This window comes from Podarcis raffonei, chromosome 9 (genome assembly GCF_027172205.1).
Source record: "Podarcis raffonei isolate rPodRaf1 chromosome 9, rPodRaf1.pri, whole genome shotgun sequence".
Taxonomy (NCBI): Eukaryota; Metazoa; Chordata; class Lepidosauria; order Squamata; family Lacertidae; genus Podarcis; species Podarcis raffonei.
Window position 1 is genome coordinate 21,872,855 of NC_070610.1, and position 17,207 is coordinate 21,890,061.

Consider the following 17,207-nt stretch of genomic DNA (forward strand, 5'->3'; position numbering starts at 1 on the left):
TACTATTGCTACATTTGTCATTTAGACGACATTACCAACTTGCTTGCTTGCTTGCCCTCTGAAGCTTTGTTCCTCTTCCTTAAAACATGCCTTTTGGGGCATAAGATTTTAGGGGCATTTTGAAAGAAACCAGCTTTGGGTAATATTGAACTAAGCTATAGAGTCTCCACCCCCATCATTCAGCCCGGACACAGAGGTCCAGCTCCGAGGGCTTTCTGGTGGTTCCCTCCCTGCGAGAAGTGAGGTTACAGGGAATCAGGCAGAGGGCCTTCTCGGTAGTGGCACCCGCCCTGTGGAACGCCTCCCATCAGATGTCAAGGAGATAAACAACTACCTGACTTTTAGAAGACATCTGAAGGCAGCCCTGTTTAGGGACGTTTTTGATGTTTGAAATATTCTGTTGGGAACTGCCCAGAGTGGCTGGGGAAACCCAACCAGATGGGTGGGGTATAAATAATAAATAATTATTATTATTGAAATTAACAGATTAAGTTTTATTACCTTTTATTTAGGGTGGTATATACATATACCATTGGGGCTATTGCGAAACGATGGGTGTATCAGCTTGCTGAAGGGAGCACTGAGGTTTGCAGGGAGAGCAGGAAGACAGAAAGCAACTTTATCTGCAAAGTAGGTCAATGAGGACTGAGTAGCCATGAAATGCTGTTTATGGTAGAAGTGAAATTGAGAGGAAAGCACTATATGGAAGGAATGGCTCTCTGAAAGCCAGAATAGGAGCATTTTTGTTAGGAGGAAAGGTATGCTGTAACATCCTGTGTGTCCCATCAGTTGTACACTTCTTTAAATCTGAAATTATATTTATCTTGGAATATATCAGTCGTTTTTGGTTTCCTCCTGGTCAATGGTGGACATATCAATTAAAATCAGTCTCTAATATTATTGAGCAGAACCATGCCATGCCATACCTAAGCTTTGGTTCTCCTTTAAACTTAACAGCATGTAGAGATAGAGCTTGAATTGGCACTTAAATAGCTTTACAGCTAAGAGTAGAGAGTTTGGACATAAAGCATGCAGGTAAGACAAAATTTGCATGCTGCCTATTAATAGTCCAAAATTTCTTAGCAGTTTGTCCAGGGTGCAAAAACAGATTATAGACCCACCTCAAATTTTACATTTCTCAGGATGCATTAGGGTTTTAAAATTATATATCTGCACCCCAACAGTGAGTCACTTGAGCACATGACAGTGGAATATTCAACGCTTTGATCCACCCATTGGGAGGAGTTTAGTTCAAAAAGGTTTGAAGTCCACTGAACAAGTGCGGAGGAGTGGGGCTAGATTCCCCCTTACTTAAGCAGCTGGTGGCAGGGTTAAGTGTCTTGAAAGAGTTGAGCAGTGCACGCCTCTGGATTGCAGATTCAAAGAAATTGATGAGAGCACAAACATTTATTCTAAAATAATATCTTGAATTTTCCAAAATTATAATAAACCTAAATATAAACAATAGAGTATAATAATTGTGCGTCCTTATGTATTTATTATTTAAATAACCTTCATTCAGGTAGTATAATGCAGCATTAAGACGATACAAAAACAAAACAAGCCATAAGGTCTTAAATCAAGAGTTCAGGAATCCCAAGCAAAACCATCAGGAGTTGAGCGGCAAAACTGGACATTAAAATATGCTGCACAAATTTTACTAAGTGTTTTTCATATTTCAAACTCCTATATTTCTAGAAATACAGACAAGATGATATAGTATACAGTGTTACACTTGTTTTGAGTTCAATTCCCAGATTTCACCTTCCCACCATCCGTATTTCATATGTGATTCCACAAACATGGCGCTTCCATGCTTTCCAAGTTTTGAAAGAAACCATTCTTCATTCCTATCCAGAAAAATTGTTAAGAATGTACATCAGGTATTCTTACGCATATGTTTTAGAAAGATGTACGATTCTAAAGTGTGGAGCTGATTTCAAAACATGGAATGTTTAAAACCAATGTGAGTCATCTTGCAAGTTTCTGAATATTGCTAGATGTGTTACATCCCTACCAGGTTTTTATCACTGAAGGCTGGCGCTATGAGTTTTGGGGACAGTGTTTGCTCCCAAAATTATGTCCCTTGTCCTACCCACTCCCCACCCACTCCAGGAGTGAGCTACAGCCATTACATTTACATAAGAAGTGACAGGAATCTGAGTCCATGACTCTGCTGGGTTTTCTGCTACTAGTAACCAAAATCACTTAGTTTAACCAAACCCAACTAATCTGGATTATTGCAGTCCATTTACCTTATTGCAGCTCCATATACTTTAACAGGAACTATTTTGCATTGTCACACCCTCTCTGCCTGAATGACCACACCCTGAGTTCTTTTCCTGTTTTGTCGCTAGACTAAAACCAGGGTTTGACTGTTGTACGTACACATGATAGCTAATCCAATATAAACTCTTAATCAGGAACAAAATGTGGTTTGCGGGACATGCACAGGGGGTCTTGTTGCACAGGCAGAGTTCAACTTGCGGGGCATTGAATACAGCCCAGTATCTTCCAAACTAGAAGTCAAAGATAGGCCTTAAAAACAGGGGTCCCATTAAGCAGCAATCATCTTCAAATCCCCCCACCCCCAAAATGATATAAAAGCAGAGCTCTCAGAGACAGAAGTCTAGCAAAAGACATCAATCCCCATAAACAGCCTCTCTGCATTTACCTGGATTCACATCCCTTGCTGTCTCAGTGCTACAAACCCAACCAGAATGGACAGGGCATCTTTTATTATGCATGGGCATGTGACTTTGCATCCTTGATCGTGAAGCTGTTGTTACACATGGCTATACCTGGAACTAAAACTGGATCAGGGTCACGGTATTTAAGGAAACGTCTCCCTTAGAGGAAAGCAAAGAGAAGGCCCTTTGTTGATTTGAGATACAACTTCATCTTTGTTTTCTTCCTCTTCTGCAAAACGAAGGGGCAGGAAAGATTGGGGCTTCTGGGCCTGCTTGGCAGAAGCTTGTGGTCCTCAGGGTTTGTGGTCCTCAGCAGTACAGCCTTGCCTCAGTACTCCCCATCTGTAACACGGGGAAATGCTTTCTAAATACTTGGTCCTTTTAAGAATCTGCAACAAGTGACTGGTATGCTGTCTGTGCCTAGACTCGTCTTCTCATCACCGGCACAGGCTGGGGCTGGTGGCAGTTGTAATCCAAATTATCTGGAGGGCACCAGTTTGAGGAAGGCTGGAATAAATCCAGCAACCTGGGAATGAATTTTTTTACTATTTTAACTATAACTTTCTGAACGGATGGAGTAATGCTCTTCAAGAAGTTTTGTTTCAGCTGTATCCATAAAGTGCAAGCTGTTATTTTGCAGGAATGGTGAGGGCAGGTCTTTGTTTTGTTTTGGCATGGCTTCCATCAACATGTTTTCTCGAAGCTTCTTTGGAACGGTACTGCTGTCGACCAACTAAACACTAACCTAGAAATCTAAGTTAAATAGAAATTGTCCGTTCTGTATGGCTCTGTCAGTTATTAAAGGAAGATGAAGCAATCCCATAAATACATGACTGTTCTTAAATAGGAGAAGCTAAATATAAGAGGTTATTTTTCCAGTTAAGATTCTAGCTTACAACTATGTTACATCTGGACCTTAAGTGCACAACTCTATTTCTTTGGACTTTTCTCTCAACATGCAGTCATTTGTCACCTGGCTGGCTGTCGTTTCAGACAGTAAGACAAACAGCTTCGTCCGAATCGCGGTCTTTGGTGCTATCCTCGCTGGGCAAACATCCCCCTCCACTTGGAGACCGGCAGCTCATGTCCTCCACACCTGACTCCTGATCACTGTTGGCAGAGAGATCTGGATCAGAGCTTTTCAGGTTATCTTGCGTAAGAATCAGGGCCGAGTCTTCTTCATCTCCCTGTGATGGACTCCGGGAGGAGAAGGATTTCAGATTGCCTGTGTAATCCTGGGGAGTGTTGGCGATGCTGTCATTGGAAGTAGAATGTCCAAAGTCGTTGCTTCCATTTCGTTGTTTTTGCTTTATCTCACCATTATTCAACGGCCCGCTTGTAAGTTTGGCCAATCTCTGCAAGACAAGAAACAGTTCATTCCTCGTTTTTCTATCTTTCAAAGCATATATATCCCGCTCTTCAGCAAGAAAAGCTCCCAGAATTACTCACATATCGATAAAAATGACACAGTTGTTGCCCTGGCACCTCACAAAAGGAAAAGGGGACAGCAAGGGAAGAGGAAATATACATCCCATATGAACATTATTATTATTTCCTATTATGCTTACTATTTCTCAAGGGCCATCAAGGCCTTAAAATAAAGGAAACAAAACAGCAACCAGTCTGTTTATATCTTAACTGGTCAAAAAGGATGGGGAGGGGAAGAGTAAAGCAAGCAAACTCAGGCATGAAATTATTGGTGTTACGAGGCTATTATAAACATCAAAAAATTGGTGCCTGAGGTTGATTATTTTCCTCTTCTCTCCCCATCCCTTTATCCTTTTGTGTCACATCTGTTGCTTTTCTTGATCTAAGTCACTCTAGGAGCCTTTGTGGGTAGGGGTGAGTATAAATGCTTTGAACAAAAAAACGAAATATGGAGACCAACATGAAATATAATGGATTGGATTGAGAGAGAATGGCCAAGTGAATAGCAGTGGAGCAAGATTCCCCTCTGGAGACTTGGGATACTGACTCGCACCATTCCCGCCCCACCCCCAGGCAAAAGGTATTTTCTTAGCCTGAGAAAATGTGTTTTGATAAGGTCCAATTTTTGGAGGGGTCTCTTTCATCTTTGGAAGGTCATTCCTGACCCAAGTCTTCATTTTTTATTTTGACATAAATGTTTGGTACCAAGCTACTTAGAGAACTGTCTAAGCCCAACTGAACTTGCCAGGGATTTGAGATCAGCTACAGAGGTCCCATTTGTGCAGTCTCCATAAAATAAGCGAAGGCTGGTGTATACAAAAGACAGTGCCTTTTCTGCAATGGCCCCATATCTATGGAACACTCTCCCTCAAGATCAGCTCTCTCCTTAGTAGTGTTTAGGTGGGCTCTAAAAACAATTTTTAATGAGAGAGTTTAACAGGCAGTAGTCTTACTGCTGGCTGCAATATATTGATCTGAAATGCTTTTACTGCTGCTATTACACCTCTGATTATGCTGTTTATATTTTATACAGTTTGTAATTGTTTTACATGTTATAAGTCACCACGGGGGAAATGTTTCATTTTAAATGGCAGCTAATAACTACAATTTTATGGGGGGACAGGAGAGAGAGGATGAGAAATCATAATAAAAGCAAGACACACAAAAAATGTCTTCTGTTTCATCACTTTCAGGATTAGGGATTGTGAAGTATTTGGTACTATTTCGCTGGTACAATAAACACTGACAGACGTTGGGAACAATCCATCCAAAGTCATAAAATTAGTTTTAGCGGTTGGAGGGGGGGAGGAATGCAAGTGTTCCAGTCAAGAAAGGGAAGAAGAAGAAGAAGAGTTTGGATTTGATATCCCGCCTTTCACTCCCTTTAAGGAGTCTCAAAGCGGCTAACATTCTCCTTTCCCTTCCTCCCCCACAACAAACACTCTGTGAGGTGAGTGGGGCTGAGAGACTTCAGAGAAGTGTGACTGGCCCAGCAGCTGCATGTGGAGGAGCGGAGACGCAAACCCGGTTGCCCAGATTACAAGACTACCACTTTTAACCACTACACCACACTGGCTCTCAGGGAGATCTGCATGCTGGAGGTGCATCTCTGTATCTTCATAGTGATGGACTCAGTTTAGCTTGATGGATGCATCCCAATCTGGAACACCAGCTGCATGCAACGCACACACGTTGAACTGGATAAAGCTGGCCCACCACACTGACTTCAAGAAGCATAGTAAAATGTAGTGGTTATAGACTATTGACTAGGACCTGGGAGTTCAGGTTCAATGCCCTGTTCAACTCTGAAAGCTCCTTCACTGGACGAGTCCCAGTTTCTAAGCCTAACCTATTCTTGGTTACAAGAATAAAACAGGGAGAAGGAGAACCGCATAGACCACCTTTGTTCCTTGGAGGAAAGGTGGGATTGTTGGCATCCATCATGAGAGAGAGAGAGAGAGAGAGAGAGAGAGAGAGAGAGAGAGAGAGAGAGAGAATGGCATGTGCCACTGGGGATGAAGTCAAACCACTGTGTTGGCTGCACCGAAGTGCAAACCTGGGCAGTGTGGATGGAGGTCCTGGGCTGCCCAGACGACAAGACCCCACTCTGGGCCTTGCTGATGATATCCCACAAAGCAGAGGAGGTTTAAGATCAGAGTTTTCCTTCTCAATGGGTTACCATCCCAGGTTGACGAGTCCCATCTGCCCCCTCTATAGCACATGCAGAAACCACCTTATTGACCTTGGACCCACTATTGGTTTCGTCCTCCAGAACCTGTCTTTGCATGCAGAGGAAGTCCCTATCTCATGGAAGGTTTGAGACCCATCAGCTACCCTCACCTGGTTTAGCCAACCAGTCGCATACTGACAGCTTCTAGGAGCTACAGGTGGGAGCTGAAAGCAGGATGGGGACCAAAGGTGGACAAACTACCCCAGATATAACGTCCCCCACCAGAGGGACTACCCCTGCCCTAACACCCCAAAGGTGGGATAGAAGTGTAATAAATAAATAAAGATATACCTCTTCCAAGACCAGTAGCTCTTCTTCCAATTGTTGTGTTTCTTCCTTCACTGCCAATAAGTACTCAGTAACAGACTGCCGAGGATGCAGCCCTTTTTCAAAGCGGTTGTACATTCCACTCCAGAATCTGGAAAACGAAAGAATGAAGTTGCAGGACTCACAAGGAAATCCAGTACATGCCTATTCAGGAGTATGTCCCACAGAGTTCAATGGAGGTAATTTCTACCTAAATGAGTACAATATCGCTTTTAAGGCCCAGCGCAGACCTCTATGCCAGCGGTCGGCAACCTGTGGCCCACGAAGACTGTTTTACTGGCCCACGAGCTGCCCCTGAACTGAGCTGCCCACTCAGCAAGTCCCCCACACTCTGCGCTAAACCAGCGCAGCGTGGAAACTCGCCGAGCGGCACCAGAAATCACGTCTGCGCATGTCCAAACGCTGAAAATCGCTTCTGCGCAGGTGCAATTTTTGGTGTCTGGGCATGAACAGAAGCAACTTCTGGCACCGCAGACATGCGCAGACACGATTTCTGGCGTCACGCTGCGCTAGTCCGGCCCACGGACGATCTCCGTGGGAGTGATCCAGCCCATGGCCAGTAAACCTTGCCCACCCCTGTTCTATGCTATACTAGGTACAAGTTTAATAAGGGGGGAAGTTCCTCAAATTTCAAGTTGGCATGTGAAAATCCTTGCCTGCCTTCTTCTATCTAGCGGCTAATTTTAACATGGAAGTCTGCAAAGCCACGCAGCTCAAATATATATTCCTGGATTTCTGAGACGTTTCTGTTTGGGAAAGTGACACATTTCAGCATGAAGCAGCTGTCGAGCAATCAATATTTCACAAATTGCCGCAAGCACAAGATCCCTGAAACAATGAGCGTGCTGCAGTGGGAAGGAACACCTGATGTATAGGCAGATGTGTCTTCACATAACCCTTGAGACGCTGGCTGACAGCTGGTGACAGTTCCCTGGTTAGCCTAAAAACAGTAGTCTCAGAGAAGGTGGGGTACACCGTAAAGACATGTTGTGGACTACTTGGGTTAGACTTATCTGCCCTGTTGTCCAGTTCCTCTGGTTACATGCAACCAAAGGTCGGTTGCGTGCGCATAAGCAGATCAGTGCAGGGTTAAGTAACAGTCAGAGGTGGATTCAGAATAGAGCTGTTCAGAAAGGGCTTGTGAAGCTATTTTAAGAAGCTCTGTAATGCTATAAGTTCTAATGATAGCGCTAAGTGGATTCCCATCAACACAACCACCCCTTTCCCAAATCTATAGTAGTTCAGTCTAATTCTCAAGAGGCAATGTTAGCTTAAGATCCACTTTTAAAAAACAATTTCCTTGGGGAACAAAGCAATCAGAACAATAAAACAGCACACCCCGTAAAGGAAACCAATGAGAGATCTTGATTTTTACCATTTGCATTTGTACATAACAGATTTTCAGCTTTTGAATTGTAGCAATAATAAACATTATTTGTAAATTTCCATAAATATAATTTTAGGGGACTGGATGTGCTCGTTCCAGTGTCAGCGATCCTCACAGCACATCAGGGTTAAGACTGCAGCCCCGTAAGGCAATTGGTATCCATAGCTACCAAATGTGCGAAGGGAACATAGAGTACATGTGGGGCTAGCCCCCCTACCACTGACTCTGCCATGCATGCCAGCCCCCACCTGCTGCATGATTTGCATCAGTTTGAAGGGCACTGCTTCTGGGCATGTCAGTTTCCAACATGAGGACAGGACCTCTGATTAACCAAGCTTTCCCATCCCTGTGGAGGAAATCCTATGTGCTGAGGAGGGCCCCTCGTCAGACTGCTGGTAATGACTCATCAGCTTGTAGGTGTGCCCACCACATGCAGTAACAAGTCTTGTGCCTTTCAGCTGACCCCTTCATGTGGTTGGTGTTCATGGGTACCAAATGGCTCAGCAGGGCCCGTCTATGCTGCAGAAGGCCTTCTTGGTAGTTGCGCCTGCCCTGTGGAGTGCCCTCCCATCAGATGTCAAAGAGATAAAAAATCATAAGACTTCTGGCAGCTCTGAAGGCAGCCCTGTTTCAGGAAGCTTTTAATGTTTGATGTTTCGGTGTGTTACTTTATACTTTATTGGAAGCTGCCCAGAGTGGCTGGGGCAACCAGGTCAGGCAGGGTACAAGAAATATGTTGTTGTTGTTATTATTCCACAGGATCATAGAAAATATATAAAAACTCTAGCTTTGGGAGTGGGGGGGGGCTAGAAAAATGAAAATGAGCAAGAAATCTAGGAATATATGTAAGTGGCCATTTGGGAAGGAAGTCCTACACAGGCACATTTGACTTTAAAAGTGAGAACTTCAATTATTAATTAATTAATTAATTAATTAATTAATTAATGTGTTTGTTTGTTTGTTTGTTTGTGCCCCGGCTATCTGACTGGGCTGGACTAGCCACTCTGGGCAGCTTCCAGAATGTATAAAAACATAGTAAAACATTATACCTTAAAAAGCTTCCGTATACAGGGTTGTCTATACAGGCGAAAGAGAGAGAAAGAGAGAAGATGATGATGATATATATATTCAATATAACTTAAGGATGACATTTGCTGGAAGATGTTAGAAATCAAACCACAGGATATCTGTCACATAAACAAGGTGCATGCCTATAGCCTTGCTACCAAGCCCAACATTGGTGCTGATGGGAACAGGTGCTTTTAGAACAGATATCCGAATACAAATTTATTTCAGGACTGGGCATTGACATTATTTGTGGGAATAATCCAGCGATACAAGCGAAGCGTCTATTTAGCAAAAAACTCCACATGGCTTTATGTCTCCTAAACGGAACATTATCACATTATTCATACACCGGAATGAAACCTGGGAAATGAACAGCAGCATTTTGTCCTAACGTTTTCTGTTAAGAGAACACCCAGTGGCAAGATTGTCACTTACTTGTAGATAATATGGCAGGGTGCGGACTGTGGGTGCAGGGTCCGATTATGGTCTTCCCTGTAGAGCGGATTCACATAATCTGCCCGATTCTTCCACAAGTGAGCCCAAAGTGAGTAAGTCCGCTCTTGAATCCTGTGAGTGGATTTGAAAGACAAGTCCCATTACTACAAGCCCAAGCCAAAATACGCTGGTGGAAGTAGGTTAAGAGAGCAGGTTAAGAAGGCTAGAATTCAAACGCTCTGGACTGGGTACTCTTTGATTCAAGCTCCCCTATTCCGAATGGAGAGGGATTAGAGGAGGGGTGAAGAACCTCAATCCTTGAGGCCAAAAGTGGCCCACTAAGCCTCACTTCCCCGCCCTTTGAACCCTCTCCAAAGCACATCCCTTTCCCAGGCTGCAGGCTTCAATGGCCCTCGAGTGCTTCTGTCTGGCTTGAATGTGTCTTGGCCTATGATTGTGCTTCTTGCTTACTTGAGTGGAAAGGGTGGGGCAGGGGGGACGCATGTGCACACATTTTGCACATAGAAGCTGCTACCTTTTGCATGGCTGACATGCAGCCTACCGCACAAAGTTGCACCTGTTCTTCAGTCCACTTTTTGTCCTGGGGCCTGCTCAGTACTTGAATACAGAGCAAGCTTTCCCACACGTCAAGGCACTGTCAGGCAAGGAATGTCCACAGTTAGGAATTAACTCAAGTGTTTCCCAAAGGTGGGTCAACAGCTGCTTTTGGACTACAATTCCCATCATCCCTGACCACCGGTCTTGCTAGCTAGGGATGGTGGGATTTGTAGCCCAAAAACAGCTGGACACCCAAGCTTGGGAAACAATGATGTTGCCAAAAGTGCACTTACAAGTTAGGAAAAGGCGGGGCCATCAGTCCTACGTCTCTCAGCTACACCTAGGTGTGCACCCGATGAGGCAGTTGCCGCAACGGAGAGGCCCCTCCCTTGAACCTGGCTTACGTATCTGTCATGGGACTGCCAGAGAATGCCACTGAGGAGCGGGAACAGTCAGAGGGAGATAGACAGGAAGTGTCGGATGAGGAAGAGGGGGAGAGCCAGGAGGCGGAAAGGCTCTCCGATGCTGAAGCAGAGCCCCAGCACTGCATGGGAAGTTCAGGCACAGACAGTGAGGCTGTGCCTGTTCCATCTGCCCAGGAGAGGGGAGAGTTAAAGAGGGGGGAGAGACATCACATGAAACTTCCCCGCCTTTTCTGTTGGAGGAGAAGCAGGCGAAGGCCACTCCCCAAATCTGAACCGGATGATTCAGATGCATGATTGTAATGTGTTGCTTGAACATATGTAAAATAAAGGTAAAGGGACCCCTGACCATTAGGTCCAGTGGTGGCTAACTCTGGGGTTACGGTGCTCATCTCGCTTTATTGGCCAAGGGAGCCGGCGTACAGCTTCCGGGTCATGTGGCCAGCATGACTAAGCTGCTTCTGGCGAACCAGAGCTGCGCATGGAAACGCCGTTTAGCTTCCCACCGGAGTGGTACCTATTTATCTACTTGCACTTTGACGTGCTTTCGAACTGCTAGGTGGGCAGGAGCAGGGACCGAGCAACGGGAGCTCACCCCGTCATGGAGATTCGAACCACCGACCTTCTGATCGGCAAGTCCTAGGTTCTGTGGTTTAACCCACACTGTAAATATCTCTGAGTGAGCAGAGGTGCTTATTGCGAAGAGCATACACAAGCCATCACAGTATCTCCCGTATCCGAGCTACACACAAGTAGGCGAAGTCTCTGCCTGTGTGTAACCTTCTGCTCCTCCCTCTTCAATCCTCTTCTGGTCCTGGGAATCAGTGGAGCAGGACTGAAGGGGACAGGAGGAGTGGGTGTTGAAGCCCTTGACTCTACACCAGCCTGACCTCTCTCTTCCTCCCCTGCACCTGGTCTTCACTCTCCAAACCTGCAGCTTCTCCTGCCTCTGACTCTTGCCTCCTAGCTGTTACAGGTTCCTTTCTTCCAAGTCAGTCTCCAACCCCCTTCTGACGGTGCCCACTCGTCAGTGTCCGGTCAGTCCCTGACCCAAGGGAATGCAGCCCTTGAATTGAAAAATGTTGCTCACCCCTAGGCTAGACGGTACATTCAACTCCAAATCAAAGCCAATGAATAAAAGTGATATAGCGGGGTGGGAAACCTGTGTCCCTTCAATTCCTATTAGCCAGGCTGGCAGGGGTGGATGGGAGAAGGACTCCAACATCACTGGAGGTAAGCCACAGCAGTCCAACAGGCCTAGGGTTGTAGCAAGCCTGAGACATTTGAAGTCCAAGCCATGGCAAAACACAGGTCCTTTCTGTTCTCAAAAAAGCCATGTTATTAGACTTCCATCTGGAACTCCTTGACCACTGGCTGTGCTAACTGGGGCTGATAGGAGTTGTAGTCCAAAAGTTATGGAGTTAACTAGGCTGGGAAACCTGATATAACTTGTGGAACCAGGAAGTGGAGGGCAAAAGATTTTCATGGCCAGGTCAGCCCTTTCCAGTCCCCCATTCATCTAAATGAAATACAGCTCTCAAGGAGTGAATGGCCTACTGTGCATACGTATCATTTAAGTGGCAAGCATGCCTTACTTCAGCTCTCGCCTTTCCTTCTGACAGTTGCACAGGAAGTTCCCAAACTGGCACGAACAGATGTGATGCTGTATGTGGATTAGGAACCTTTCGTTGAATTCAAAGGCACAAGGAAATTGTTCCATAAGCTGCCAAACACACTCGATGAACTGATCAATAACTGGAGAGATCTCCTTTGGGTCTCCATCTAAATTGCCATACCTAAAAACAATCCCAAAATGAAAAGTTAATTCATAGCAAATGATCCTTTTAAATGAATGACACCTTGCACCATTGCAAGCCCAGTCCTAAACTTCAATTTAATTTTTTTTTAAAAGAAAAAGATTACTTTGGTGCCATTCTTAGCACTTCAGAACCAAGTCTGAAATTTGCCTTGGCTGAGGCATGAGAGTCAGCCCAAGCCTGAATAGCTAACATCTCAATTTATTTGCATACAATCAAAAATAGTTTGCTTACATAGTCATACACAAGGCAGTTACCTGGTTATCTTGAATTACTACTACAACACCATAGTTTGAAACATTGCACAACCACTGCTGTCCCTCAGTCAAAGATTGGCTGCCTCATACAACATGATAGTTATGGAAGATTTAGCTCATAGCTCATAGCTATGAGCAGCTATAGCGCAGCTATAGGTATTATTTAGAAAGTGTTGTTCATTTGCTATCCGATGGTAGCAACACATTTAATTGGCTGTAGCCTCATGAAATCTACACACAGCAAACCACACTTACCTGTGATTAAATTTATGGCCAAATGAAACCCAATCTTTGTCAATTAATACCTAGAATGAGAGAGGTATGTATAAGTAGCATGCAAAGAAGCTCACATGCATTTTTAAGAAAGCAGAACATTATCTTCACTGTCAGTCTAAGGCAGGGGTGGGGATACCTGTTTTCAGACTCCAACTATCATCAGCCCCAGCCAGCATGCCCAGTGGCCAAGGATGATGGGAGTTGTAGTTCAGCAACATCCAATGGGGAAAGTAGAAAAGAGGTGAGACCTGTGCTTTTTAGGCAAGAGTCAAGTGGAAGTGTGGATGAGCTTTCAGCATAGACAATCCTGAGCGAATGGGCAAATGGTTGACACAGCATAAGGGAGCTTTCATTGCTCCTATGCTACACTTGTTCTCACAGAAGCGCATAGAACCAAACCACTAGATACTTAAAAGTAGCTTAAAAATACTTTTAGCGTTGAGGAAGCCTCTGCTATACTAAGCCAAGTAACTACAGAGCACATTGCTTCTTACATGTCCCGCTTTTTCTGCAAAAGCAAGCATGCTTACCATAAACCCTTTCATAGTTCTGTAATATGGATCTAAAAGAAGGCTTGCTACAGAGCAAACCTGAGCTGTCCGGTCCCATCCGTCAGAACAGTGAACAAGAACGCTCACTCCTTCTTCAGCAACAGCCTAAAATACAGAGGAACATTGAAGAGATATATAGCCAATAAAATGCAGAGCAGTAACATTTCCATCCTTTGTGTGAAGTACATCAAACTGGTGCAGCCAACACAAAGAATGACTTGCTTGGATTTCCAAAGTTTCCAGCTACAGTTTCCCAGCATCTCTAGGTATTGCCTGGAAAGACCCTTGTCTGAAACATGTGCCTGTACAGCATAGACCAGGGGTGCAGACCAGCAGAGACCAGAGGTGGGGAATCTGTGACCTTCCATACGTTGTTGGACTCCAACTCCCACGAGTCCTTGTTGGCATGTCCACTGATCAGAGACAATGAAAGTTGTAGTCTAGCAGAATTTGGAGGGGCACGAGTTTCCCATCCCTGGTGTAAGCAAAACTTAGCTAGATGGACCAGTCATCTGACTCCATCTCAGGCAGCTTCTTATGTTCCAGTGTTACCAAACAAAGAACTCTACAAGTCAACATAATGCACTGGGCAGATCTTGGCAGACGGTGGACAGCAATTATATATCTTGTCATATTTTGCTTCTGTCAGCTTTAGGGGTCACGCCCCGCTTGTCAAAATATTCAAATCAGCTTATTGATCCTGTGTCAGGGGTTGACATGCTGTCCACAAAGGCTTTCACTGGTGCCTTTGGGCAGGTGTCCCAGACTAGAAGATTTCATTTTTTTTAAAAAAGGTCTCTAGCTCATCTAGAAAGAAAGTTATAGAACAAAATGTGCAGGTATCTTCTAAGCAATTTCTATGAAATGAGAGTGAGGGTGGTATGGCTACCTTACATATTTTTTCTAGTACTGAAAAATGCTCCCTGTTGATATTAAACAGCAAGAGCATCAGTGTGTCTGTCAATATAGTGTGATCTCCGCAATCAGGACCAGCAGGACATAGCTGACTTCCCATGGAAAGCATAAAGTTGTTGCAGGCAACCATCTCTCTTAATTTTGTGTTGTACCACATTGCTCGTGGAAGTCATTCTGTGACTGATGCCTCCAGAACGCTCTCAAAATGTGAGATATGGCCACCGGTCCAAAAAGGTTGGCAACCCCTGCTCTATGTTCCCTGGTTGTTGGGAATGTGGTGTCAACAGCCACAGGTACACAGGACAGGTAATGGTAACTTGGGCAGGACAGAGTGGGCTACAGGGGCCCATGACACAATTTGTTTCAGTAACATGGTACCTGTTTGTTACAGAGCGACACCGTCTACTTCCCTAGCCTCATTTGGGCCACATACATTTCTTATATAATAAATCCCTGAAGGCAGCAGCAAGTCAACAGCATAAAATCAGGTCTTCTGAATCAGCATTATCCCAATTTCTTTCTAAAAAGTACATACTGCACCTTAGCAATAAAGATGCCAGCATCCATGATGGCTTTGATATGCTTTAGCCAGCCTGAGTTCTCTAAACCCCAGAGGAAGTCACTCATCGAAGGAGATCTCAGCTCGCAAACTGCAAAATACACCAGCTTCAGTAAAGAACTCTGTTTATAGCCAGTTTTACATTATTGTCATTATTATTAATTTTTTTAAATTTGTATGCCTCCCTTCATCCGCAGATCCCACGGTGGTTCGCAACATAAAATTGCAACATAAAACCACAAAATACATAAAATCCTAGAGTTGTAGAGTTGGAAGGGACCACAAGGGTTATCTAGTCCCATCCCTGCAATGTAAAAATCTGTTGCCCAATGTAGGACTCAAACCCACAACCCTGAGATTAAGAGTCTCATGCTGGAACGACTGAGCTATTGGAGAGGGCACAGTAAAAGTAAGAACAACAATAAGAACACTGTCTTTTCCAATACATAGCACATGAAAAAGGGGGATTCAAAAAAGGACTGGGAGCTGGTTCCCACATGCATAATTGTAGCTTTTAGTGCAATTATATACAGGTATACCCAAAATAAATTTAACAGGGGTATACTGCCACATAAAGGAGCACAGCCTTCAGAGTCACAAGGTTGACTTGGGAAAGGTGTGGATACACCTTTTTGTTGCCAGGACTGCCTAAATAGGTTTTCATCTTTCTTCAAATGCACACACTATATCAATCTGCAATGAGCTTTTATTTTTGGAACCAAACCAGTTTCTCCAGAAGTGATTTTCAGGGGCAGAAAATATGCAATAGATTTAGACTGTGAGGACTAATAATAAAAACAAACCCAAGTACTCAGTTTCCTTTGATTCTGAAATAAGAGGTCATGTGTATACAATCTCACAAAGCTGCAGAATGCTTGCTTACACATCTTGTGTATAACAAAGCCCAAATTTTATTTAAATGAAAAGCAGTGAAGGGAGGCAACACGGGGGAGGGTTGCTTTTTACCCACCATGGGTGGTATTCAGCCAAGCGGACAAACTGCAAATTGACCCTCACAGATAAAAGTTTAAAAAACAACAACAAAGGGGAAGCATTTTAACTTGTATTGATCAGATTTAATTTGTAGAAGCTGGGACCCAAATAGAAAGCCTTTGTAATGAGTAGTATCATACATGTCATAAGCTAGAAGCTAGAGACCCTGGGACGCGGGTGGCGCTGTGGGTTAAACCACAGAGCCTAGGGCTTGCTGATCAGAAGGTCGGCAGTTCGAATCCCCGCAACGGGGTGAGCTCCCGTTGCTCAGGCCCTGCTCCTGCCAACCTAGCAGTTCGAAAGCACGTCAAAGTGCAAGTAGATAAATAGGTACCACTCCAGCGGGAAGGTAAGCGGCGTTTCCGTGCGCTGCTCTGGTTCGCCAGAAGCGGTTTAGTCATGCTGGCCACATGACCTGGAAGCTGTACGCTGGCTCCCACGGCCAGTAAAGTGAGATGAGCGCCGCAAGCCCAGAGTCGTCCGCAATTGGACCTAACGGTCAGGGATCCCGTTACCTTTAGAGGCCCTAAAGCAATTCAGCTAAAGCCAAAGAGAATGCCAGGAGAATGGTAGCTTGAAGGACTGAAGAGACGATAACCAAGTTGCAGAGCACCCAAGTTTAAGGCCAGATCTGTCTCATAGGATTAAGCTCCCAAATTTAATCCCAGCTATCTGCAACTAAAGGATCAGGAGTGATGTCGTTTGATGTGAAAGGGCCCAAGGTCCTGAAGAGCCACACCTGGTTGGAATAGGCCAAGAGCCAATGTGGTCCTCTGAAGATTCTGTTGGACTCCGACTCCCATCATCCCTGACCATTACCTATGTTGGCTGAGGGTTGGAGTCCATCAACATCTGGAGGATGCCATGTTGGCTATTCCTAGAGTAGAAAATCCTGGCCAAATAAGCAAATATTCTGCAGGTACCTGTAAATTTGATGCTTGGACACATATGCCCTTACTTAACCCAGAGTCCTTTCAGCTAACCTTCCATCCAGTGATCTATCACATAAGGCCATTTTTAAAAATGCATCTCACAGAACTCCTGATGGCCCACTGCTGACAGCAAGAAACCTGTCCAATGATTTATGTATCCATGCAGATGGGAGCACAAGCAATTAGCGGCTGGATTCAAACCGAGATGGCTGCCTCTTGTTTGCAAAGTGCAGGATAAAGTCAAAATAGAGCCTTCCTCCCATATCAGAATCAATATTTGCTCTCCACTTTACTGAGCAAAGTCCATAAAGTCCTAAATTATAGGCCTGCAACCATACAGACATCAAGAGAACTCCCGCTGA

The 17,207-nt window shown here is 44.5% G+C and overlaps 1 protein-coding gene across 2 annotated transcripts in view; it reads right to left on the minus strand.

Moving 5' to 3' along the window:
* Positions 1 to 1,478: 1,478 nt before the first annotated feature.
* MTMR7 (myotubularin related protein 7) overlaps positions 1,479 to 17,207 on the minus strand; it is a 37,388-nt gene continuing 21,659 nt past the window's right edge. For both annotated transcript variants that reach the window (XM_053404478.1, XM_053404479.1), the window contains 7 exons: positions 14,902 to 15,011; positions 13,426 to 13,551; positions 12,875 to 12,924; positions 12,141 to 12,341; positions 9,566 to 9,697; positions 6,640 to 6,766; positions 1,479 to 4,045 (listed from right to left, as the gene is read on the minus strand). In XM_053404478.1, the coding sequence (XP_053260453.1) occupies positions 3,680 to 4,045; positions 6,640 to 6,766; positions 9,566 to 9,697; positions 12,141 to 12,341; positions 12,875 to 12,924; positions 13,426 to 13,551; positions 14,902 to 15,011 (1,112 nt within the window). In that variant the 3' untranslated portion in view covers positions 1,479 to 3,679. The remainder of the gene's footprint in view (positions 4,046 to 6,639; positions 6,767 to 9,565; positions 9,698 to 12,140; positions 12,342 to 12,874; positions 12,925 to 13,425; positions 13,552 to 14,901; positions 15,012 to 17,207) is intronic.